General features: G+C 47.1%; 10 protein-coding genes and 1 non-coding gene across 11 annotated transcripts; 6 read left to right on the forward strand and 5 right to left on the reverse strand.

The window, feature by feature from the left end:
• Positions 1–44: 44 nt before the first annotated feature.
• FOBCDRAFT_t99 lies at positions 45–144 on the forward strand. The gene has a single exon. It is a non-coding gene; the product is annotated as a tRNA-Leu (tRNA).
• Positions 143–1,750, reverse strand: FOBCDRAFT_249957 (Alpha/beta hydrolase family-domain-containing protein; the record flags this gene model as incomplete). Its single annotated transcript, XM_059610893.1, has 5 exons — positions 143–1,068; positions 1,124–1,232; positions 1,282–1,420; positions 1,469–1,616; positions 1,710–1,750. The coding sequence occupies 5 exons, from the start codon at positions 1,748–1,750 to the stop codon at positions 267–269; spliced, it is 1,239 nt and encodes a 412-aa protein (XP_059464746.1). The 3' UTR covers positions 143–266.
• A 511-nt stretch (positions 1,751–2,261) lies between these two features.
• FOBCDRAFT_292455 (uncharacterized protein) lies at positions 2,262–2,714 on the reverse strand. The gene has a single exon (XM_031178207.3). The coding sequence runs from the start codon at positions 2,672–2,674 to the stop codon at positions 2,321–2,323; it is 354 nt and encodes a 117-aa protein (XP_031044094.2). The 5' UTR covers positions 2,675–2,714; the 3' UTR covers positions 2,262–2,320.
• A 503-nt stretch (positions 2,715–3,217) lies between these two features.
• FOBCDRAFT_221974 (ceramidase) lies at positions 3,218–4,569 on the forward strand. The gene is made up of 7 exons (XM_031178205.3): positions 3,218–3,317; positions 3,367–3,379; positions 3,434–3,494; positions 3,544–3,681; positions 3,729–4,010; positions 4,062–4,179; positions 4,229–4,569. Exons 1-7 carry the CDS (start codon positions 3,277–3,279, stop codon positions 4,389–4,391), a joined length of 816 nt encoding a protein of 271 aa, XP_031044092.2. The 5' UTR covers positions 3,218–3,276; the 3' UTR covers positions 4,392–4,569.
• A 966-nt stretch (positions 4,570–5,535) lies between these two features.
• FOBCDRAFT_239300 (Formate/nitrite transporter-domain-containing protein) lies at positions 5,536–6,928 on the forward strand (the record flags this gene model as incomplete). The annotated part of the gene is made up of 6 exons (XM_031178204.3): positions 5,536–5,558; positions 5,648–5,681; positions 5,776–6,159; positions 6,216–6,336; positions 6,394–6,699; positions 6,750–6,928. 6 exons carry the CDS (start codon positions 5,536–5,538, stop codon positions 6,926–6,928), a joined length of 1,047 nt encoding a protein of 348 aa, XP_031044091.3.
• A 475-nt stretch (positions 6,929–7,403) lies between these two features.
• FOBCDRAFT_239302 (uncharacterized protein) lies at positions 7,404–9,953 on the reverse strand (the record flags this gene model as incomplete). Its single annotated transcript, XM_031178203.2, has 1 exon — positions 7,404–9,953. The coding sequence occupies one exon, from the start codon at positions 9,951–9,953 to the stop codon at positions 7,404–7,406; it is 2,550 nt and encodes an 849-aa protein (XP_031044090.2).
• A 971-nt stretch (positions 9,954–10,924) lies between these two features.
• On the reverse strand, positions 10,925–12,940 carry FOBCDRAFT_273180 (uncharacterized protein; the record flags this gene model as incomplete). Its single annotated transcript, XM_054704319.2, has 10 exons — positions 10,925–11,225; positions 11,275–11,459; positions 11,508–11,618; positions 11,670–11,814; positions 11,866–11,882; positions 11,935–12,013; positions 12,063–12,207; positions 12,258–12,510; positions 12,568–12,579; positions 12,635–12,940. 10 exons carry the CDS (start codon positions 12,938–12,940, stop codon positions 10,925–10,927), a joined length of 1,554 nt encoding a protein of 517 aa, XP_054560294.2.
• Positions 12,941–13,237: 297 nt separating this feature from the next.
• On the reverse strand, positions 13,238–14,889 carry FOBCDRAFT_249958 (Alpha/Beta hydrolase protein). Its single transcript, XM_059610894.1, has 2 exons — positions 14,215–14,889; positions 13,238–14,148 (listed from the first exon to the last, which is right to left on the reverse strand). Exons 1-2 carry the CDS (start codon positions 14,452–14,454, stop codon positions 13,264–13,266), a joined length of 1,125 nt encoding a protein of 374 aa, XP_059467113.1. The 5' UTR covers positions 14,455–14,889; the 3' UTR covers positions 13,238–13,263.
• Positions 14,890–15,898: 1,009 nt separating this feature from the next.
• On the forward strand, positions 15,899–16,882 carry FOBCDRAFT_260162 (uncharacterized protein; the record flags this gene model as incomplete). The annotated part of the gene is made up of 1 exon (XM_031178200.2): positions 15,899–16,882. The coding sequence occupies one exon, from the start codon at positions 15,899–15,901 to the stop codon at positions 16,880–16,882; it is 984 nt and encodes a 327-aa protein (XP_031044087.2).
• A 1,376-nt stretch (positions 16,883–18,258) lies between these two features.
• FOBCDRAFT_318801 (uncharacterized protein) lies at positions 18,259–19,165 on the forward strand (the record flags this gene model as incomplete). The annotated part of the gene is made up of 1 exon (XM_031178199.3): positions 18,259–19,165. The coding sequence occupies exon 1, from the start codon at positions 18,368–18,370 to the stop codon at positions 19,163–19,165; it is 798 nt and encodes a 265-aa protein (XP_031044086.2). The 5' UTR covers positions 18,259–18,367.
• A 766-nt stretch (positions 19,166–19,931) lies between these two features.
• On the forward strand, positions 19,932–21,148 carry FOBCDRAFT_200735 (oxidoreductase; the record flags this gene model as incomplete). The annotated part of the gene is made up of 3 exons (XM_031178198.3): positions 19,932–20,131; positions 20,187–20,404; positions 20,457–21,148. The coding sequence occupies 3 exons, from the start codon at positions 19,932–19,934 to the stop codon at positions 21,146–21,148; spliced, it is 1,110 nt and encodes a 369-aa protein (XP_031044085.3).
• Positions 21,149–21,955: the final 807 nt, after the last annotated feature.

A 21,955-nucleotide genomic window follows, 5' to 3' on the forward strand; every position in this document is an offset into this window, starting at 1 on the left:
CAGATATAGATTTCAATTGGCTGTTTCATTTTCATCCAATTACCGGTGAGATGGCCGAGTTGGTTATGGCGCCAGGTTAAGGTTAACCTTAACACCAATTTCCTGGTGGAGCAATCCTCCTGGGTTCGAGTCCCAGTCTCATCAAGATATAACTTTTGCCTTCTAACCCTTTTGTCATCACAAACCAAATCTATTGTCTTTTTTATCTATGAATTAGATAGTATTACTAGCCCAGCTGACCAAGGTTGGTTTGACACGAGAGGCCTCTATAACTTCTTTAAGTATTCATCTCCGAGCTTAACCTTCTCCTCCCACTTCCCATCGATCGTGATTTGTTGTCGTCTCGACATGTTTTCACGGTACTTCTTGAAAGATTCTTGTTGATCACGCCATTGTCTCATCTCTTTCCCGACGAATGAAGAGATGACATCTGCGCACTCAGAAACCTTCTCCATCGGTATCAAATGGCCACAGTCAAGAGTCTCCCCTTGAACTCTACCAGCAGCTGCGCCTCCACTGCCCCCAACTCCGGTGCCTGTTGTCAGCATTTTCTCCTGTCGTCGTTCCGGTGACGAGAACTCTGACTGCTTTCCGAAGACGAATAACGTACTTGGTCGAAGCTCGGGTAAGTGGCGAAATATCTTTGGTGGTTCCGGGCGGTGGAATGGGTAGTTAGGGCAGTCTTTATTTTGTTCTGTATCTTGGTCGTTGAATGACTCCCAGTCTCTTGCTAGGTATGAGGGTCTGACGAAACTGAAGAGCTCTTGGTGCTTCGAAGTCGTGAGAGTAACTCGCTGATCTGAAGTTGAACCCTCTTCTTTTGAATGAAGCTCGGTTGGGATATCTCGAAGTCCATGCTCAATCCAAAGGTCAAGAACACGAGGATCCCAAGACTGGAAGAATTTGCTCTTCTTGAATCTTGTAGTAGCATCGCCTCTTGATGGCCAGACATCCCGCCTCTTTGTAGAAAGACCGGCTAGAGAAATGCTTGGGTTTGGTATTTGGATGATCGGGTCAATAAGTACTAACGAGTCCAGGAGCCGCGGGTGCCAGAGTGCTAATTGCGCCCTTTCTTCAGTTAGAGGATTCTTCAAGTGTACCAGTGTCTGTGATGGTTACTCACAGCTGAGTTCCACCCATACTATGACCAATACCAACGATGGGATGAGGGATGTCTCGTTGATGCTGGTTGATGAGATTCATTAGATCTCTTGCGTGGTCAAACCAACTGACTGTGATATGTGAGTAATGGTAACGGTATACGATAGGGATTGTACTCACGATCATTGCCGAGCACTCTCTCGTTAATAACTCCTGATTGTCCTTGATTCCATACATCTGCAATCCATATCGATCGTATCCTGAGATCTTGTTGTCTTGCTCGGTCATACAGTTCATCCCATAGCGGCTCATACAGTTCCTGAACAGTCAGCTATAGTTTGCGCCTTAAAGTATTCAGCTTCGCTACCTTTGGAAAACCATTTGCATGAGCACCAATAATGGTTACATCACCAGGTTGAGGATTGGGGTTGTCGTGGGGGACGTATTGCTTCACAGCAAGCTTTGGTATGTCTTCATCGCCATTGGCCGTCTCAGCGAGATATTCTCTTGAATGGCTGCAATCAATGGTATGCTCAACAAGCCGATAATTCGATGGCGTTGATAGATGTCTGGCTTGGCTTGTTCGTACGATATGCCGGCTGACGTACGCCGCCCGAAAGGAGGAACGCGGTATGAGACTACACCACATTAGAGTATTCTAGGGATAAGGATGTCCTTTTGAAAACCCGCCAAGAGTGTGAAATATAGTATTAACACAGCTGACAGTTGTTGAAAGACAAATGGTTCTCTTACATAGTCCAGTGAGTGAAGACAAGATAAGCTATTCCAAACTGGGTAATGAGCTAACGCCGACCTCGGTAGCTCGGTTACGATCTGCGCCCTTCCTGTCGAACACAAGATCTACAGGCTTAAGCCGATGCTACCATCCATATCACGCCCTTCGAGTAGAATGGCCCGAAATCCAAGAGAGAATATTAGTCACGTTGCAGTCTGTCAACTCGTAGGGGATGACTTCAAGTTCATGCTGGCCTGCTGGCGAGAGGTAAGGGTGATTTCCGCTTTGCAAATCTTAACGATTCGCCTGGGACAACTACAGCTAGAGCTTCAGTTTCTATGTTTTACAATCTCATGTATTATGTGTACTTCAAAACTACTCAGGCCTTCTTAGTGTTAACAAAGACTTTTTTCAACTCTCATGACCGATGTAACTTGATCTCGAATGGACGAAGAGCCCCAGAGAGCTGATATGGCACAAATTTCATATCAGAGTCGCAATCGCTGCAGAAGTTGCCCAAATCCCCTGCAGAAAGTCTCCCTGACAGTCCAAACCAGCCAAGTAACGCTGAACAGCTACACTGCTGATAGTTGACGCTACAAAGCATGTTGTAACTTTGCGTGACAGTTCTTGCTGCAGAATGGCAATTCCAACGATAAAGTCGAAAACAGGGATAACGCGGGACAGAGTTGATCCATCATCAGGACTTCGGTCATTTTGATATTGATAGAAGGATGCGGTCGACGTTGCGCCGTGGCTAAATCGTGAGGCGCAGCCGTAGAAGAGGAGTAGTGCCAGAGATATCGGCAGGTACTTTTTGAGCAACGCGATAGACATTTTTGCAGTATATATGTTTGATTAAGCACTTTAAGAGATTAACAGGGCAAAGATGTGAGATAAAATATCAGATAAGATTGAGTGTGGAGGCGGCTGCTCATGATAAATGATCTTCTCTCGAGAGTAGTATGGTTTAGGGCTGAGTCAGACGGCTTGCGAATGGCTGCAAGTCGCAAGGATGAGCTCCACACGGAATGAGACACTATCGCGATACGATCAAGCATCACGATAATTACTAACCAAGCTACATCAATAAACTCTTTCATTGAACAAGAGGATGGAGTTCAATATTCCATGTGAATGCCAAGCCACGTCAAAGTGCACGCATATTACACTAAAGTGGCTTTCCTTCATATCCAATAAGAAAACTCGTATTGCTTATCACCGGAAATAACTCAAAGCCCGTATTGTGAAACATCGCAGCCCGCGGGCATTTCAGATCCATAGACTTTTTTTTTTAATACACACGTCATCCCGTTCGTTCCGAGGCATCTTCGAGTCTATTCTGCAACACTTCACCGCCTTATTTATTGTCTCCAAAAGCCATTCAATGCCTCGACGCTTGAGAGAACAAACATCGCAATCCACGGAATTGTTTGGCCATGGCAGCACCGTTTTGGGGTCCCCAGACCTCTTATTTAAAGTAAGTTCTTGGGTCAATTGGAATTGAGAAGATTTACTGACAATTGTAGCTTTTGTGAAGAGGTAAATACCGCAATTGTCTCCCTTGACTGAAATTGAGTTAACGTGTCGTTCTAGGATTATGTTATTACACGGTATATCGCTGAATTTATAAATACTCTTAGCAGTTTGACATATGGTAAGTGATGTTGCCATGGGCTGGGATCGGCAATTGACCTTGTTACTAGTGGCATATGGACTCTATGGCTTGTTGATATCGCCTAAATTCCCGACTGGGCCACGTTTGGCCTCGTACTGTGGACTAATAGGCGTGGGGATATGTTCAGCTGGATATCACATGACCTTGAAGTATCATACTCAAATGTGTAAGTGTATCTCTGTTTCAGTGAGAGGAAGGCCTAACAATTGCTAGCTGATGAACTGTCAATGCATCTTCTCACTACACCCCTCATCTACCGTCTTCTTAGCTTCAAAGCCAGTCCTCAAAGGACTCGAATCGTTGGGACCGTTCTTTCAATATTATTCACGATTGTCATGGTCACTCATATGGTCATGGATGAGTTCCTTTTGCACGCCACTACGTTTGGCCTGGGCATTTATGTCATTGCTACTCGTGTGCTGAAGATTATTCCTCAGCAAGTTAAGGACCCAATCATCAGGAAGAAATTTCAAAACATGGCTATTCTCGGACTTGGTACGTAACACAGAAGACCGTCTGCCCATTGAACAGGGCTGATTATGATAGGATTCTTTGGCTTTGGATACATTGTTTGGCTCATTGATGAGTTTGCTTGTCGGTATCTGACGAGTGCGAGACATGTAGTTGGTCTGCCCTTTGCGTTTCTCTTGGAACTTCATGGATGGTAAGTTACATGCGGTTTCATGGGCTTGAGTCAAGCTAATATCCGTCAGGTGGCATGTATTCACCGCTATCGGAGGTTATTCCGCTGTTGCAGTCATCGATATCGTCACGACAGGGGAGGTGACCGAAGACCCTACAGACACCTTCGCTTGGCCCGTTCCTTTTGCGGCCAGACTGATGTCTGGGTCTTCTGAGCCGGTGAAAAAAGGTTGATCTCTGTGAAAGGGATAATTTAACTAAGATTCAGAGGCTGGGCTGACGTGTAGCCAAGGGTCAGGAAATCCAACGACGTTACGCTTACATTGGACTCATCAGTTGAATAGTAGCGCCCAGCTATAGCCTCTAGGATATACTTAAAAGACACATCGACTGGAATAGAAGTATTAATCAATGCCTGACTCACATGCCTGAACAAAATGATTCCATTTTACAGTGGGGCCTTTGACCCGAAACAGGACCCAACTTCAACCCAAGAGTCAACAGTCTCATTCAGTTCCGGAAGAACGGATGAGAAATCGCTGGGATCATGAGATGCTCAAGGATTTGTGTTTTGATGAGATGATAATATGAAGACATCACGAATTTGCCTCTATTGCGGAGAAGAATCGCCGCAACCCGCAACTGATGATGCCGCAGAAGCCGCACCCGCGCACAAGACAAGGTCAGAATCAAGAAAGATGCGGATGAAAGGACCCCGCGGGGACCCCGCAAGATCAATAAGCTTATCATGAGATTATTGCGGATTTGCGGATGGACGGAAGAACAAGGGTTGAGAAGTTCCCATAATCACCGTAGGATGTAGCTCTGGTGTGATGACTTCATGTTGAAATGACTGCACAATAGGAAGGGGGCCTGGAAAAGATGATTCAAATGTCGCAATTCAAGATCTGCAATCTGAAATCTCTGTTAGCTTAAGCGTCATGATAAACAATTCATAAACCGGTTCGAATGCCGATATCGCCCGACTCACAACTCCCGTTCTCCCGACTTGAATTCATTAGTGCCAAGCGATAGCTGCCCAAGAGGACCAGCATTAGCGTCGGAATATTCGTACAGGTCTCCGATGAGGCTCCGCTGTGAATCAAGTTCTCAAATTACATCTCCGGCTGATCACAAGCTTATCCACTCGACCGGGCCAAGACTAACAAAACAAGTTACAACTCCACGGGTTTCTTATCTATGAGCTATTAAGCATAAATTACCTCTCCCTTGATCGGCGGTGGAGAAAGCGCGGGATGCATTACCGAAATGGGGAAACAAGCTTAATTCATCCCCAAATGCCCAATCTCTCTGTACCATTCGTATTTTGAACTCTTCGAATCTTTACGGCTGGTAGGAGCCAAGAATACTAAACGAGATGCCGTTGAGCCTCATCTGCAGGTGTGTCGTATCCCGACTTTGCACCGCAAGCCACCAAATCCGCATCGGGAAACATCCCAAAGATAAGGATGCTTCTTGAACCGGTCTAGACTCTTGGCTCTGGAAGCTAGTACAGTGGATTACGTACGGAGTTTTCTCGACATTGCTCGGCATGGTGGGAACGGGCGGTTTAGAGTCTGAAGAATGCCGAGACCAAGATGGGGATTTTTCACTACAGGGGAGGATAAGAACGGGGAGAGTCCCCAGTGAGGCAATGGAAGGTTCTTCTGGTGAGTATGAATATTTGAGTGTTTTTGAAATGGCCAAGATGACTATTGATCTTACGAGCCCTTTGGCTTATACGCCTGCCGAGACGGCGGAACTTATCTGTCGAGCTGGTGTGAAGAAGGGAAGATCGAGACCAGACAAGGTGTTGCTGTCTGGTATTTCTGGTGGATGCATTCTTGCCTTTGGATGTGCTGTTTCATTAACAGCCTTGACGGCACCATGGTATCAAGAGAATGCACCAGGCCTCATCAAACTCATCGGAGCTATCGTATTTCCTTTGGGTTTGGTCACTGTGATATTGACGGGAGCTGATCTTTTCACATCGACAAATCTGGTGGGTTGACTCATGTATCAAGACTTAAGAAGCACCTTTTCTAATGATATTCTTAGTTCACCTTTGTTGCCGTCCTCAATGGAAGATTATCGATATGGAGGATGCTACTGCATTGGTTCCTATGTTTCTTCGGTAATCTAGGTGGTTGCCTGTTTGTAATGGCCATCATCGTTGGGTGTAAGTAAACCTGTCCGACACCACTTATTCTTCACCATCTAATCATATCATTCATAGACGGAGGCATCTTTGACTCAGATCCGTACCGAGAAGAAATCATGGCCTTCACAACAAAGAAGCAAATAACCCCAGAGGCCCACCAGATCTTTCTTCGTGCTATTGGCTGCAACTGGCTTGTTTGCCTAGCATGTTTCCTCGGCGTACAAGCAAAAGACTTGACGTCTAAGGTGGTTGGAATGTGGATTCCTATCTTTGCCTTTGTGGCTTTGGGTTTCGACCATGTTGTTGCCAATATGTTCTTTATGCCTTTAGGTATCTGGATGGGGACTCCTGGCTTGACCATTGGACTTTACATATGGAAGGGTAAGATAACAGCTTCATTATCTCGAGGAACTTTACTAACAGTTTCACAGGAATGATTCCAGCTCTCTTTGGAAATATCCTTGGAGGCAGCTTATGCTGCGGTGTGTACTTTTGGTGGATGTATCTTGCAGACGTTGACGACGAGGAAGAACCTCAAGGCAAAGGCGTTTTGCATAATCATAGACATAATAGTCCTTCAGATGAGGAGAGTCAGATGGGGTCACGATAGATAAGCACTTGTCAGCAGGACTGCACAAGATGCAATAGAGCATAGATCTAAAAAGGAAGAAGAGCTAATGAGGCTAGAATAGAGAAGATATAGAGTAGACTACATAATACAAATAAACAATTAAAGATTATTACAAAGGTCTAATAAAGGTTGTTATTTTGTGTTGTAGCAGAGCCAGAATTCTACAGTATTGCTGATTATTACAATGCCTGATACAATTTAGCAGCACGGTGTTTCCAGACAGGAGATAGATTACGACTATTTTGTTCAGGTTCTGTTTGATGGCCTGATTAAGTTATGAACCTTCATAGAGCTATCGTTTTATCTCGTAACTGTTCGATGTTCCAGTCCATCATCTCTCATCAAACCTCTCCTCAGCAATCTTCAATCCTTTTCGGTTGCCATCCCCATCCCAAACTATTGAAGGAACTACCCCTGAAAGTCAATATTGAGCTCTTAGAAGCCGATCTATCGTTCATTCCTGTGTCCCATTTTCTCCTGACGCTGTATCAACGTTGGTGACAATTAGCAGTGGTCCTAGGAGTGCGTCGATCTTCTTGAATGCCTCGACTTGGTCTCTGATCAACGGAGATTCTCCCAAAACCTGAATCTGGGGCAGAATGATATCAAACGCGTCAGGAGTGTTCCGAAGCCTGAAAACAGCTTCCATAGCCTTCCCAGTTGGCTGTCCAAACAGCTGGGAAAGCCTGTCGCGATGTTGGACCCATTTTGACTCGTAGTCCATTGCTTCTACTCCCGACCCGAAAAGTCCCTCAGCTCGAAACACCAGCCGAATGACATGGTCCAGATCTCCTTCCCCATTGTCATCATTCCCATTCTGTAGTGTCTTCTCCAACTCGGATATGAACAAACACACACGGGAGAATGACTCTTGAATAGCTTTCATTGTTGGGGCTGGAGTTTGGAGATCCTTTAGCAGGTTGTCCCAGTCGCAGGATGTAGCTGCAAGGCCTTTGATAGTTTGAAGAATCTCCCCTTTGATGTCTGAGTCCAAAGTTGGTTCGACAGACTTTGCTCGCTTGGCTGGAGGTGTAGAATATTCCGGCGCAGCGAGTCGTTTTAGCTTTCCCTCTTCGCGAAGCGATTTCAGATGTCCTTCCATACCATCCCACTCAAGCAACATGGTCTTGTGACTCGTCCATCTTTGGGAGGGTGGAATGCCCAAGCGATCCGCAATCCTGATGAGTTCGTCTGCTCTGGTTGCCATGTTCTTTCGTTCAAGCTCCGGCTTGTCGAGGCAAAACTGGAAGTTCTGAGTGTAATAAGTCTCATCGCCGAACCACCGCTTCACGCAAGAAGATATGGCCTCCGTGTTGTAATAATCAGACCCGATATCTGGGAAGACAGGGCCAATTGTCCTTGCCGGACCGGTAAGAGCTTTGATTTTCTCAGGAGTGGCAGTGTTCCAATAGGCGATTGTAGGATGACCGCCGAGTCGAAAGCAATTGCTATCAGATTGCCGAACCGCTTTTGTGAAGAGCCATTTGGGTGCTCCTACACGCTGAAAAGAGGATTCTGGGTCATATGAGTAACTGGGAATTCCTAGAGTTCGCACGTCATTCAAACAACATAGCGTGAAAAGGTCAGGTGATGGCCTCTGAGCATGAGTACAGTCTTCAGGAAATACCATAGTCGACCCTGGCATAGATGCAGGAATCAGAGTGAACCTCGATTCGGCGAGGATTTGCGGATGACGAGACCGTATCTGGTGATACCAGGAGCGCATTGAGGCTGTGTTGAGGTAATCGCGACCGGCAGTGACTACGAGAGGACTACTGTGAGATGTATGAAGATTGGCGAACCGAAATGGGTGAAAGAAGGACGTCAAGTGGTGTGTTTCAACGTAACTTAGCATGTGAGGAAAGTATATGATAAAAGTCGCTAGGGGAACCTTTCGAACAGGAGATGGCTTCCCAGGAAAAGAATTCAGAAAGCCCTCCATTTTGTAGTCGCGTGTCTCCTCAATATCGAAATAGATAATTGTTGCGGCCAGTGCAATGTTCAAGGGCACATTGTCAGATGGATATTTGTCGAGAAAGCGCTGTGTTCCCTCGATCATGGCTTTGGGGAACTCCAGAAGGGCAACGGGAGGCCATTTCAGGATGAAATGTAGATGGTTGTAAGCTTTGCCACCTTGAATAGCACGACAAATCAACGGCTTTCGGCCTGGTTCTTCGTTGGACGGTAGGGCCTTGGCAACACCCGCTGGGGCGCTCCCAGCTATAAGGAGGTGATGTTCTCGCCTCATGCGCTGTAGAAATTGAGCTTTCTCATCATCAGCTAGGTGACCATGGAGTGCGCGTTTGATATATGAGATATTGCCTGGGATCAGCATGTTCTCAGTCCATATGATTTCGTGGCCTTGTATGTAAAGTTCTGGCCTAAAAACCAATTCAATAAGCTCTGTGGTGTCCACATTCAACAAGTCTTCAATCCGTTGCTGCCTTGAGACGCCGCAAAACCCGTCGGGTAAATGTTGAGTATTCGACTTCATCATAAAGATAGCTTGGCAGGTAAGTGCCGATACTCCGACAAACACGCAGCTGACCGTCTTGTCCGTTGCGAGCTGCGTACCACTTGTGATACCCAGCCATTCCTTTGTCTCGTAGCTGAGTGTTCTGCCACTATTGCAAGCTCTGGCAGCTAACTTAACTGCCAGATGTCTCTCAGCCACCTTTCGACCAGTGTCTACTTTCGAAATGCGGTCATCTCCAAGACCAGAGACTGGCTCTGGGTTCCAGATAGTTCGCATCCCAAATGTTTCAGTGGGTGATAGAGAAGTATCTCTATCGGATTCCTTCATCTTATACTTTTTCAAGGGGAAATGAACATGCGCTGGAAAGTCAAGCCATCGTTCTTCGTCCATGAGATCTTCCGGATTCCCACCCCGAGACTGGAAAGCGTCAAACTCCAGAGTCTTACCATACTCATGTTCCTTGCCTTTGAGTCTCACGGCAGGCTTTGCTTCTTCTAGGGCTGGCGGCCCTGGTGTGTTGCCTGCCATCGTGGTGGATCAAGTTTTGGAAGGAGAGTCTCAAGGTGAAATGAATTGTTACAATCGGTTGTTATAGTCCTTTGTAATAATGGTCTCCAACGTTGTAGCCCTAGTGTTAAAGAGCAGGGGTACGGGCAGAGGAAAGAGACTGGGTTCCAGATGTTTGGTGGAGGCTGGTAGCACTGCGATCTGACACAAGTTAGCACGAGATGATAGAAAGCTTCCATAATGACAAACCCTCTTCTGTTTTTTTTACGTGAGAATGATTAATATAGGACGAGTGGTGTGTTGGTAGGTCGAAATATTAGAGAAGAACTCTTGAAGTTCAATGACGCTCTTACTGTTCCAATTCGTCGCAATCAGTCGTTGTCATGACTGATGACCAAGTAACCAACACGAGGTAAACGAAGAGCTTGGCTCTAACTGCCTCCGATAAATTCTGGTTGTGGCGCCGAAGATGAAAGTGAGTGGATGGGGTTTTTGACTGGAGATGGCATCAGTAATGGTCAGCCGAGGACCTCTTGATCTCCCCCTACCATGAAAAATGAGGCATGCAATATCGACGCCGCAAGACTTTAAAAAAAGGCAATACGTGGATAGAATATGGTGATTGTCTCTCAGGATCAGCCTGTAATTATTTAAGTTATTGAAAGACTGCTGTTGTTGAGTTACTGGATCCCCATGTGTTGTTGAGAGGAGAAGTTAAGGAGGGAGGGAGGTGGATAAGAGAATGAAGCATCGCGAATGGAGAAACAAATAAGGACTACGTCAAAAATGAACAGTGCAAAAAAGCACATGCCCTAGGCTAAAATTCCAATCTGATTTATGCAACACAGTGAATCATCGGCCGTATACTCCGTGAATGTCCAAGACATATCAAAACGCCCCTATCCCAGCACAAAAGTAATTCCCAACGCACCAATATCTCCATAAGCGCCCAGCTCCCTAGCCTATAGCTAACTACTAGACTATGGTAACACCTAGTTACCCCTGGCGGACTCAATCATCAGAGGTGTCTGCGACTCCCCAGCAGTCATCTCCCGAATATACCCCAAATAAGGCTGAAGTCTCCTATCAATGATACCATGCTCCCCACAGATTTCGTCGACTAGTCTTTCACTATGCGTAACATCCTGAACTGACAAGACAGCATTGCGAATGTCGACAGCATGTGTGTTGAAGAAGCCGTGATGCATGAGTCTGTCGAGAAAGCTATACGTTTGACGTTCTGACGGCTCATTCATCACCGAAAGGCCAATGTTTCTCAGATGTCGCATAATGCTAAGACTGTTAGTATCCTGTTCATGATGTGTATAGGGGGGCGCTTTACGTCATTGGATCCTCGCGGCGGAGGGTTAGTCTACTGATGAGAGGGCCGCTCATCATAAACGGCATCTCGAGCCACTTGATGGTGTTGGCGTTCTGGGAGTTGTAGTAAAGACCCTCAACAATGCTTTGGAGTATCCTGACGACTCGCGCAGCGTGCTTGAACAGCCGTACCATGATGTATTCGTCCTGATACAGGTTAGTAACAAGATGGAACAAAGATATTCAACGTTTTACCTCTCCATGAGTCTTAGACACTCTGGGATCCTTGAAAGTAATTGAGACTTGCATGAGCGCGTCTGCAGCAATCCTGAGGAGCGGGGACTGTTTGAATTTTGGATCTTCCTCCTTGAAACCCAGTCAGCGAAAGGCTTGTTGTACCACAGACGGACAACTTACAGTGATAGGTGAGCCGTCGCTCTTCGGCCTTTTCTCGACCAACTGACCACCAGAGTCGAAATGGTCCAGATCTTCCACAACTCGAAGGGCTGTGTCGCCTAGGGTATGACATATGCGCCCCAAACGTCCGTTGGTGTCAGAACGGCTAGATTAGATGATTAGTATAAGACCCAGCAACAATGAGCTCTAGCCTTACTATCTGAAATAGTCTTTCTGGGGAGGAGTTAGCCGAGAAGAACAAAATAGAGGAGCCTTATTTACTTACTGCGTAACATTTTTCGAATCCCATCTTTTGGCGGAGGAGGTCATCCAGCCTCTCGCACTTTGACTCGTCACCCTCAAAGCTAAAACATATTAGACTCTGGAAAAGCTGAACTGGTGGAGAACTCTTACTGCTCCAGCATAGATAGCTTGTCAAGAAAGGCAATGTTGCCCTGTTCACATTGAGTAATTGGCTGAGATCCAGCCGATCCAATGTTACATCGAAGTTTCTGAAAACACCACAGAATTTCACCGAGAGTCTTAGCCCAGCTAGCAACTATCAAAGTGTCAGATAATGTAGAAGAAAACAGTTGGTAGCTTACTAACCTTTCTCTCCGATCGTCGTGACGTAGGTAGGTCTATCATAGTCTGACTCATATATGAGACAATGCACAGACTTGTGATCCATGGCAAAGTTCCGAAGACGGTAGAGAAGCATCGAGAGCTTGGTGATCAAGATATCCAGGGCATGAGTCATGAGGATCTGCTCCGTGTTTTCGAGAGTGTACTCGTGGGTGACGCCAATGTTGAGCCAGTGCTCAGATCGAGGGGCATCTATATCAGTGACGAAATGAAATTGCTAAATCGAGAATTAGTTATTACCCACGATTAAACATCATCGATTCGTCGTTCTTACAGCTCGGAGATCCTAAAAGTATAGTTAGATAGACGATTCAACTTAAGAACGACGGGGCGCCACATACCAATACGTGATCGGGAGTCAATGAACGCATTTGCATAGTATTAACATGGTATCTCGAGACATTACAACAACGCCTCAGCTGTTCAAGATCTTCATCGTCGATTTTATTTTCCCTGAACGCCGGGGGATAGGAGTCAGGGATGGGGACGAGGTAGATGATGTCGAGCTCCCTCTGGCTTTGAGCGAGCCAGAACCATAAATTTCGCCAGATGGTATACCGAGATTCTCGACTGAACAGTCGTTCCATCTCGCAGTGGTTGTTGTGCGCCCTGTTGGCAGCTGCGGAAGATGGCTCTACGTGAGACATCTTTACCTAGAAGATGGTTGAAAGGGGAGAGAAACTGGACGCGAAGCATGGCTGGAAAGATTTTCGCGCAATGAAGAAGAAAACAGAGACTTTGACTTGGACGCGTTGGAAGTCAGTCGTAGATAGGGTTTTAGAATCCGCGTGATGCTGAGGATAAGGGCAGGGCTCGGGTATCGTAACTTTATGTTGGTGTTGACTGGATATCGTGAATCTGGAAAAGCTAGATCACAACTGAAACCAATGAACAGACCACAAGGTTCACACAGACTTGATGCAATCATTGTGACTTGTCAGTCTCGAAAGCTCGTGATGATATTATAAACCTAACCTTTACGTATCCACTTCTCAACAACAGCATGTATCTCATCACTGTTCTTCTCCATGAAAAGCATGTGCCCATTCCCGCGAATACCAATAGTTCCCAACTCAATATGGTTCGTCTTCGAACATCCCGCCTGTCTATAATACGCAGCTGTGCAATGCTCATAAGGCATATGATACGATGCCTCCCCAGTGACAATAAGAATAGGGATGTCCATCAAGTTAACCAACTTGCGGGGCGTAGGTTCGTCAGCCTGGAGAATACACTCCGTAGACAAATTATCCTTCTGGGCATGAACCTTTTGAACAAGTTCCTTTTTTGGATCCATAACAGGAGGATCGTACGTGATAGGAACATCCCACAGACCCCATGGCCGAGGAAACTCTCCACCAAACTTGAAAATCTCATCTTTGAAAGGCGGTCCAGCAGCTTCCAACAGAACAATACTCTTCGTAAGCTCCGGCCTTATGTCAGCGATCAAAGTGGGCATAAAGCTTCCCTGGCTATGTCCCAGAAGAACAGCCGGTTTCCCAATCTTATCCAGTAAGGCTGCACCAGCTGCCTGAACAGAAGTCTGTTGATAGGTCGTATTATCAACAAACTCCACATTCGAGCTGTAAAATGCGTCAAACACTGGATCCCCCTGAACCCCAGAGCCAGGCCATTGGGTATGGTTGATAGCCTGAGGCCAGAGCATATGGGTCTTCGAATCAGTAAACGCAACCTCAACAGCCTCGGCCGAAAGAGTGCTGGGCTTAGCAGCGCCTTGTCCAGGCATCCAAGCAGATCTCCCCCGAAACGTCTGATCAACAATGTACACCTCATAACCCTGCTCAATAAACCTCGAGGCCCAACCAACTCCGCCGTCGGGCTTGTTCAGGAAATTCTAAACGTGGCAAAAAGTTCTCAGTACGCACGGGCGGCTTCCGAAATTGCACGGGGATTAGCTTACCGTGCCTGTCTGCGCCATACCGTGAATCATAACGATAGGCGTGTCTTTCCGAGCTCCCTTTACCGGGGTGAGCTTCTCAACATACGTCTGGTCCCGAAAAACATGGCCGCCGTCACCGTCATCGTCGTACCGTCCACCAACGTAGAAGAACGATCGTGTAGCGGGTATCTCAGAGCGCACGGCATCGGAGTATTTTCCGATCGTCGCTGCGACGATAGCAGCTAGAATAGAAAACTGCATGACTAAAACAGGTAATCAGATTATGTCGTGTTGGTTGGCAAGGGAGGAAATGTCATTGCTGACGGCGTTAGGATCGGCACGCGTCTCCGCATCATGCGTGTTACGTGATAAGGCAAGGCTGAGTGAGCCGCAGCAAAACGGGAGAAGAAAACTTGTTAAGATCTCAGCGACAGAAGATTCCAGCGATTATTGTGGTTGGACGACATTTGGAGATTTGCATAAAAAGCCTCTGATGTCAGCAAACAGCGGTCGACGAGCACGTAATGCTATTATCTTCAATCAGGGCCACCTCTAATGTCTCTAAGATCTTTATTTCCCATCTCACCCCGAAACCCAGCTACATCACTCCCAATCTGACCTGGTGAATACACCCTCTTCTCAATTGAGGCCCATTATCTGTCGCTGGGACCTGATTACAAAGTCCCCTTATCTTGTTTTTATTTTTGGGCGGTTGCACAGCTTACATAGCGTGATCAAGCGCGTCAAACCAGTTACTGCTGATTGCTTCCCTTGTGCCGTATCTACGTCGTGAAACCGCTTTCAGGTATGGCTTTTTCCACGACAAAATTGGGCTTGCTTTTGGAGTAACGTGACATCATTTAACCAGACGATTCCAACGAAACAGTCCCTGAATCAGGGACTCGTCGGTTTGCTCGTATTTCCTGTCAAACCAAGATCTTGGCACCGTAGCCAAGTAATTCTCCGCCGATCGGCAAGGACCTCTTATCCTTCACAAAAGAAGATCTATCATGTCTCATCTAAGTCTTATGCAGCTGATTTTCGTTCCGATTGGTGGCAGACGGGTAGGTATCTAGGCGGCCGAGGTCCGGAGTAAGATGGAGTCTTGAAGATGTCCGGACTCCGCTGCCATAGGCCGGTACCTTTGCCATTGAAAGTCCTGCATACGCAAGCAGCCTTTCCCGGTGAAGGTATATCTGATATGGTTGACGGCCGGGACCGGAGTAACTTCCGGTTCATTTTGACTCTGAAGCCTACGCTGAGTGTTATTGTAATGTCTATACTAACTTCAGACCAGTGGCATATCACTATTCCATTTAAATGTGAAACGGCAGCCCTCGGAGAAATAAATCCTGGAGGATTGAGACACATGGTGATTCAGGGCTTGTTGAAGTATACACGGTAGCAAAGGATTTTGGAGGAGCTTCCAATAATACGACTGGTCAGCGTAGATAGTATAATGGTCATAAATCCTTTGTAATAGGCAAAAGGTTGTCAGCCAGCCGCTTACCGTCCTACCACGCCGACATGACGGGCTTAGACTAGACCACAGATGGCGTCTATTTCCCAACCCTCCCAATCACGCGGCTTCCAATTACCCCTTGGCAAAAAAGGAAAGGCAACCACAGTGCTTCATATATGTATCAAACAACAACTCAGAACCCCAAACCACAAGCCAAGAACCTCGCCAATCTTTAACAAAACCATGTCCGAGATTCGGTCCGCAAAGCCCGTCCGGCTGCGTCTCGCTTGCGACGCTTGTACGACAGCCAAGGTCCGCTGCAGCAGGACTCACCCCTGCGAGCGCTGCGAGGACAACGGGCAGGCGAAAGAGTGCTGCTACAGCGCTTCGCGGCGACATGGCAAACGGGCGCGACACAGGAAGAACGCACAGGATAGTAGTCTTACGACGCAGTTTACGAATGCGTGGGAGGATTACAGTACATACTCGGCTGGTGATCTTGAGATGCTGGATAGTTGGGCGTCACGCAGCGTCGACGTCACTGTTGACTTTGACGATGGGAACGGTATATCTTGGGTTGATCCGTGGAAGTCGCTGAGTTTCGTGTCGGATACTACTGCGTCTCAGTCGAGTGGTATGGTATCACCTGATTTGAGTTTATCTATGGAGCCAATACTGTCGATCAAGGCACCGGAGCCAACAGCCATGCACTCTCACGATTGTGAGGCCCTAGCTCTCAAAGTGTTGAGATCGCTGCACTGCAACACCAACGCAGACCAAAGCATCTGCAAATCCTCCCCCATGCCCCAAAAACAAACCTGTTCAACACCATCTATCGATACAGTCCTATCCGTCAACAAAACCGCTCTCACAAGCCTCATTCCCCTCCTCAAATGTCACTGCGCACGAAACCCCCATATCGCAATGCTACACAGCGCAATCTTATCAAAGGTTATTTTCTGGTACAGAGTTGCGGTCACAGCACGCTATCACACTGATGGAGTAGAACTACGACCTATGAAGATCCAACTTGGAATGCTGGATCTTGATGACGAGGATCAAGCTACGCTGCAAAGGACTGTGGTTTTGAGGGAGTTGAGAAAGGCGGAGAAGGTGATGGAGACCTTTGATTCTTTTGCTGGAGGGGATGATGGCGGGTTGAATTGGCATGTCGTTGCTGTGACGAATATGAGGGAGGAATTGCAAGAGATTATCCAGAAGATTTAGAAGGGTCAAGGAGAATTGATATGATCATATTCACTTTATTGCCTTATTCATCGTATGTGAACGGTTCAAGGCTTTGATTTAAGTCATTCCTTTTGTGTTATCTCATGGTTAAATGCTATATCGCACCATAAATCGCCGGCAATACATTGTAACAAGTCTATGCAGATGTCACCGCTTGACTTAATTGTACACTACTCTTTGGGGCGAATTCGGTAGTTATTCAGAGTGAAGGTATATTCAGTAAGCCCTTAAGCCTCAGTGTCGTCATCAGGTACAGCCCGAAGCGAGTTGAAGACGGCCTTTGAACAGCCCGAACGCCGAGTTGCGCATGGCGCCACAACGCCCATGGTTAAAGCAGTTGATGTAATATCCTATGCCATTGCAGGTGTAGTAAATTACCACTGGTCCGATTACGCGTGTTTTGCCTTTCTCACTTGATATTCCATGTGATTCTGTATCATGTGATACAACATGGCTCCAGGTGAGTGTCCCCTCTTCCAGTTTATTTTCGAGCTTTCAGAGTCACATAAAATACTGCTACAGTATCCATGTTCTCTGGTATAAAATTCGCTGGCAGTTGCGGATGCATGCGTGCCTGGAATTCGGAAGCCGAAGCATACCTGGCGGAATGCTGATCATGTCTTACGTTTCAGCGGAATAACAGCATGGATATCGTGAGACTTATCAAGATGCTTATGCATAAATAATGAGGCAGATACCCGGTCCAGACCTCGATTCCTCCCGCTCTACATAATGCCAGGTGCCAGGGTTACTGGATTGGGACAATATCTGACGTGAGGGTCTGTTGTTTCCTCAGCGTTGTCCGAGTGAGGAAACACCCTGTGGCGTATGTGCCAGCCTATCATACCAAGACTGTTATGTACCTGATAAGGCTAGACTCTATGATGCACCCATTATAATTATCAAACCAGTTGACGAATTGTGTAGTAGCTTATTGATAATGCCCTTGGGCATGTGCCAAAATTAACGGCTTCAAGCTGTTTTATCATTTCTTACCTTGAGCCTCATTTATGTTTCCCTTTTATCCCCGAAGCGATATAGAAAAGGAAGGCATTTGATCCTTGTTTCGGCCTCGCGTTTCAACACAGTCGCGAGAAGTGTTGGTCGTCCTGCATTTAGCGGGGCACTCATCAGGCACGCAACAAGTTACACAGACACAAAATAGGCAAGGAACAGTCCCGGACTCCGAGACATTTTCCCCTCTGATTCACTGCATATTCTGTCATTATAGGGGTCATCCTGAGTGGTTGGTGGATCAAACAGTGCCATGGCTGGAGGCGGGGGACTAACACCATGACAATAGGCCTTAGCTCAAACCATGTAAGCCATGTTTGCTTGAGCCATACCACCCAAGACATAAAAGCCGTATTTACGTTGCTCAGCGAACAACTCTCTTCTCCTCTTCACCTTTCTCCTCCTCTACCAATAACCCCTCACTCTCCCATACACACAACTCAGGTCAAAATGGCTTCACTCGGAAAATACGTTTCCAAGCTCGCAGGATCACGCGTCCTCGTCATCGGCGGTTCATCAGGAATCGGCTTCGGCGTCGCAGAAGCAGCTATTCAAAACGGCGCCTCGTCTGTGTTTATCTCCTCATCTTCTCAGACAAAGATCTCAAGCGCCATTGAGCGCCTCAAAGAGAACAACCAATCTGCCAAGGCTCAACTTCACGGCTTTCCCTGCAACCTGGGTTCACCTGACACACTCACCTCAGAGGTCGAGAACCTTTTCACCGAGGTCGCCAAGTCTGGGAAACTAGACCATGTTGTCTTCACCGCGGGCGACAAGCTCGCTGTTGGAAAACTGGAGGACTTTACTCTTGATGCTATTCGTCAAGCTGGTACCGTGCGTTTCTTCGCACCACTTGTTGTTGCGCAGCAACTCCGCAAGCACTTGAACGAAAGCGGTTCTTCATCATTCACCGTCGCTACTGGTGGTGCAACAGAGCATGTTTCTAAGGACTGGTCCATCATGTACTCTTACCTCTCTGGAATTCGCGGCATGATCCGTGGTTTGGCTGTTGATCTTGCGCCGATTCGCGTCAATGCCGTTGCGCAGGGCCCAACAGACACTGAGATTTGGAGCTACGTCAAGGAGATGGGGTATTGGGATAACGTGACTGGCCACTTGAAGGGAAGAATGACGACTGGGGAGATTGGAAAGGTTGAGGATGTTGTGGAGGCATATTTGTACTTGATGAAGAACAAGAATACTTCTGGTAGCGTTGTTGAGACTACGGGAGGGACATTGCTGTCTTAGATAGTTGAGGCTGGGTTGCAAGGTAATTAGCATCAAAACACCACGGAATATCACAAGACATTACCACACCACTGTCAAATTCGCCTCAATTGTGAAAATACTTCTTATTATCGTCTGAAGTCTCGATTATAAAAACGCCGTCCATTGTAATCCACCCAGTTGTCAATGGCGTCGAAAAGAAAAAGGGTCAACAGCAGTAGCTTGAGTCGCTGCAGCTCCTCAAGAAGCTAGATCCAATTGAGGATGCAAGAAAGGACGTCAGACACTAGAATCAGAGTGCAGCAGAAATCCACTGCATTTACCCGTGACGGGAATTAGGGCATAAGCAGCCTCACCTAGAGTAAGCTCGTAAATGCCGTGAGACGTTTCACGTCAAATCCATTGGCTGTATCATTCTCGCGCCTCGGCACTAAAACCGCTTCCTGGACACTGTGAAGCTACGCCTCTTTCGGCCTCTCGCTGTTGACATTCGCTGTTCGGATTTTAGCCCCTCAAGCTCCGACCGTGTAAGTCGTGAAACATAACGCGATGCGATGTGATGCAATGAAAGCGGCTTCATTGATGGCCCCCAGGGAGTAAGAAAACTTCTGAACTTGAATCAGGGTGCTAAAATAAACTGGTCTAAAGACTTGCCAAGATATGCTAAACTTACCTAAGTCTTTTCATCACTTAGAAAAGAGGTCCTAAGTTTTCTTGCCTGCCGTTGACGCCTAATTTTACCGTCATTCTGGACTGACAAAGATGAATGGTGAATTATCTCATCGCAATGTTTTCCCATTTGCGCAATCGCACTTCGGTGAAGCGTCTTCATGCACTCTCATCACACATTAGAGCGGCCAGAACAATGAAAGAGGCGATTGTATCGCGCGGACCAAAAGTCCACATCATTGAGAGTGAGATTCCGAAACCGGGACCGGGGCAAGTTGTTGTCAAGATTGAATACGCTGGTAGTAACCCCAAGGATTGGTGAGCACCCCAAACTACCCTCGGCCTCATTCATACCCAGGCTGACATTCTGAAGGAAACGACCTGAGTATTGGGGAAGCAAGGCTTCCATCAACCAGGGCGATGATCACGCTGGAGTAGTTCATGAGGTTGGCGAGGGAGTCTCTGACTTCAAAATCGGTGATCGCGTCGCGGCGATGCACGAGGGGAAGCAGCCTGGCGGGAGTTACGCTGAGTATGGTGTAAGCTGGGCATACACCACCATTCATCTACCTGAACACATTTCTTTCCAAGGTAAGCATTCTGATCTTTATTATGTTTCTCATGGCTGACACCATGGTCGTAGAGGGTGCTGCCATACCCTTCGCTGCATTTACCGCAGCTTGTGCCCTTTACGCAAAGCTCAATCTTCCACACCCAACGCATCCAATCTCCGACCTTCAAAAACTACCCCTTATGATCTGGGGCGCTTCATCAGCCGTTGGATCATACGCAGTCCAACTGGCCAAGAAGTCTAACATCCACCCTCTCATATGCGTCGCTGGTCGTGCGCAAGAGCATGTCGAGAGAATGATTGACAGCTCTAAGGGCGACACAGTCATTGACTACAGAAAAGGGCGCGCAACAGTCGCTCAAGAGATCAAGGCCAGCCTCAGAGGCGAAAAGCTAGAGTACGCCTTTGACGCTGTGTCGGAGATGGGTTCCTACCAGACAATCTGCGATGTTCTTGATCACCAAACGGGGAAGATCACTCTCATTATTCCTGCACAGAGCTATTCTGATATCCCAAAGACCATTGAGAAGTCGGTCACTACGGTAGCTAGTGTACATGAAGATTTGAAGGTATTCGCCCGGGCGCTTTCGATATCCTTCGGTAGAGGGCTTGAGGACGGATGGTTCAAGGCACACCCGCAAGAGGTTGTGCCTGGGGGCTTGGGAGGGATAGAGAAGGGCTTGACAAACTTGAAGAACGGAAAGGCTAGTGCGGTGAAGTATGTCTACAAGATCGCGGACACGCCAGGAATAGAGTCTCCATGAGAAGTACCTTCGGACACGACGTAGCTAGAGTATCCATGTAGACGAAAGCAGAACATTTGGAAAGACTACAGAATTGAGAGTTATCACAACATTTCTCCAGTCAAGTGTCCCTCTAGCGTCTGCCTGTGCCTGGTTCTTGCACGTAAAGAACAGACGTCCTGAGAGCACCTCCTTCTGACTACCTCGACACGCCACTTTTCAGGAGACCAATCTATCAAACCAGATCCCCGGAGCTCGGCATCCGTGAAGAGGCGTAGATAAGATACCTTTACGGCAAGGATCGATCCATGGCGTCGACAACAACGGAGTCCCAGCGCCACGGCCGTTGCACAGACACAAAGACGTAGCCAAATTGGGATTCGGACCCCGAAACAAAGAACAACTTCTCCCCGTATAATCGACGTCGCATTATCTATCTACCTCTCTGTGAGATATGATGCTTTGAAGATAATAAGCACGGTCATGGTGTCATCGAGTCGGAGTGTCAATGTTGGCTTACACGCGAGAACCAAGTCAGATGGACCTTGACGTAAGTAGGCCGCACTGGACGCCAAGGGATTGAATGTGATAGCGAAGTAATTGAAACTGTATGGGGATGTCTTCGGGATCCATTTCGGGGACTGAAGTTGTACACACAGAGCTGAAGACTGTGGCGTTCTTGACAATAGGATGCCAAGAACACCAAGCATCGCCGGTCTACTTGGCTTCAAATAGAGGACTCGTCACATAATCTCACAAGAAGATCACCTTCTCTCAGTTTTTCTAGACAAGCCTGCCTCCGTTTTCTCGTTGTCAACTCAATTTCAA

This window comes from Fusarium oxysporum, chromosome IV (genome assembly GCF_013085055.1).
Source record: "Fusarium oxysporum Fo47 chromosome IV, complete sequence".
NCBI classification, from domain to species: domain Eukaryota; kingdom Fungi; phylum Ascomycota; class Sordariomycetes; order Hypocreales; family Nectriaceae; genus Fusarium; species Fusarium oxysporum.

Bases quoted from the DNA above. Each gene is read 5' to 3' on its own strand.
- FOBCDRAFT_292455 (XM_031178207.3), bottom strand. From the start codon at position 2,674: ATGTCTATCGCGTTGCTCAAAAAGTACCTGCCGATATCTCTGGCACTA.
- FOBCDRAFT_221974 (XM_031178205.3), top strand. From the start codon at position 3,277: ATGGCAGCACCGTTTTGGGGTCCCCAGACCTCTTATTTAAA. The intron at 3,682-3,728 runs GTAAGTGTATCT...AACAATTGCTAG, and splicing joins GAAGTATCATACTCAAATGT to CTGATGAACTGTCAATGCAT. The intron at 4,180-4,228 runs GTAAGTTACATG...AATATCCGTCAG, and splicing joins CTCTTGGAACTTCATGGATG to GTGGCATGTATTCACCGCTA.
- FOBCDRAFT_249958 (XM_059610894.1), bottom strand. From the start codon at position 14,454: ATGCAGTTTTCTATTCTAGCTGCTATCGTCGCAGCGACGATCGGAAAA. The intron at 14,149-14,214 runs GTAAGCTAATCC...TGCCACGTTTAG, and splicing joins GTATGGCGCAGACAGGCACG to AATTTCCTGAACAAGCCCGA.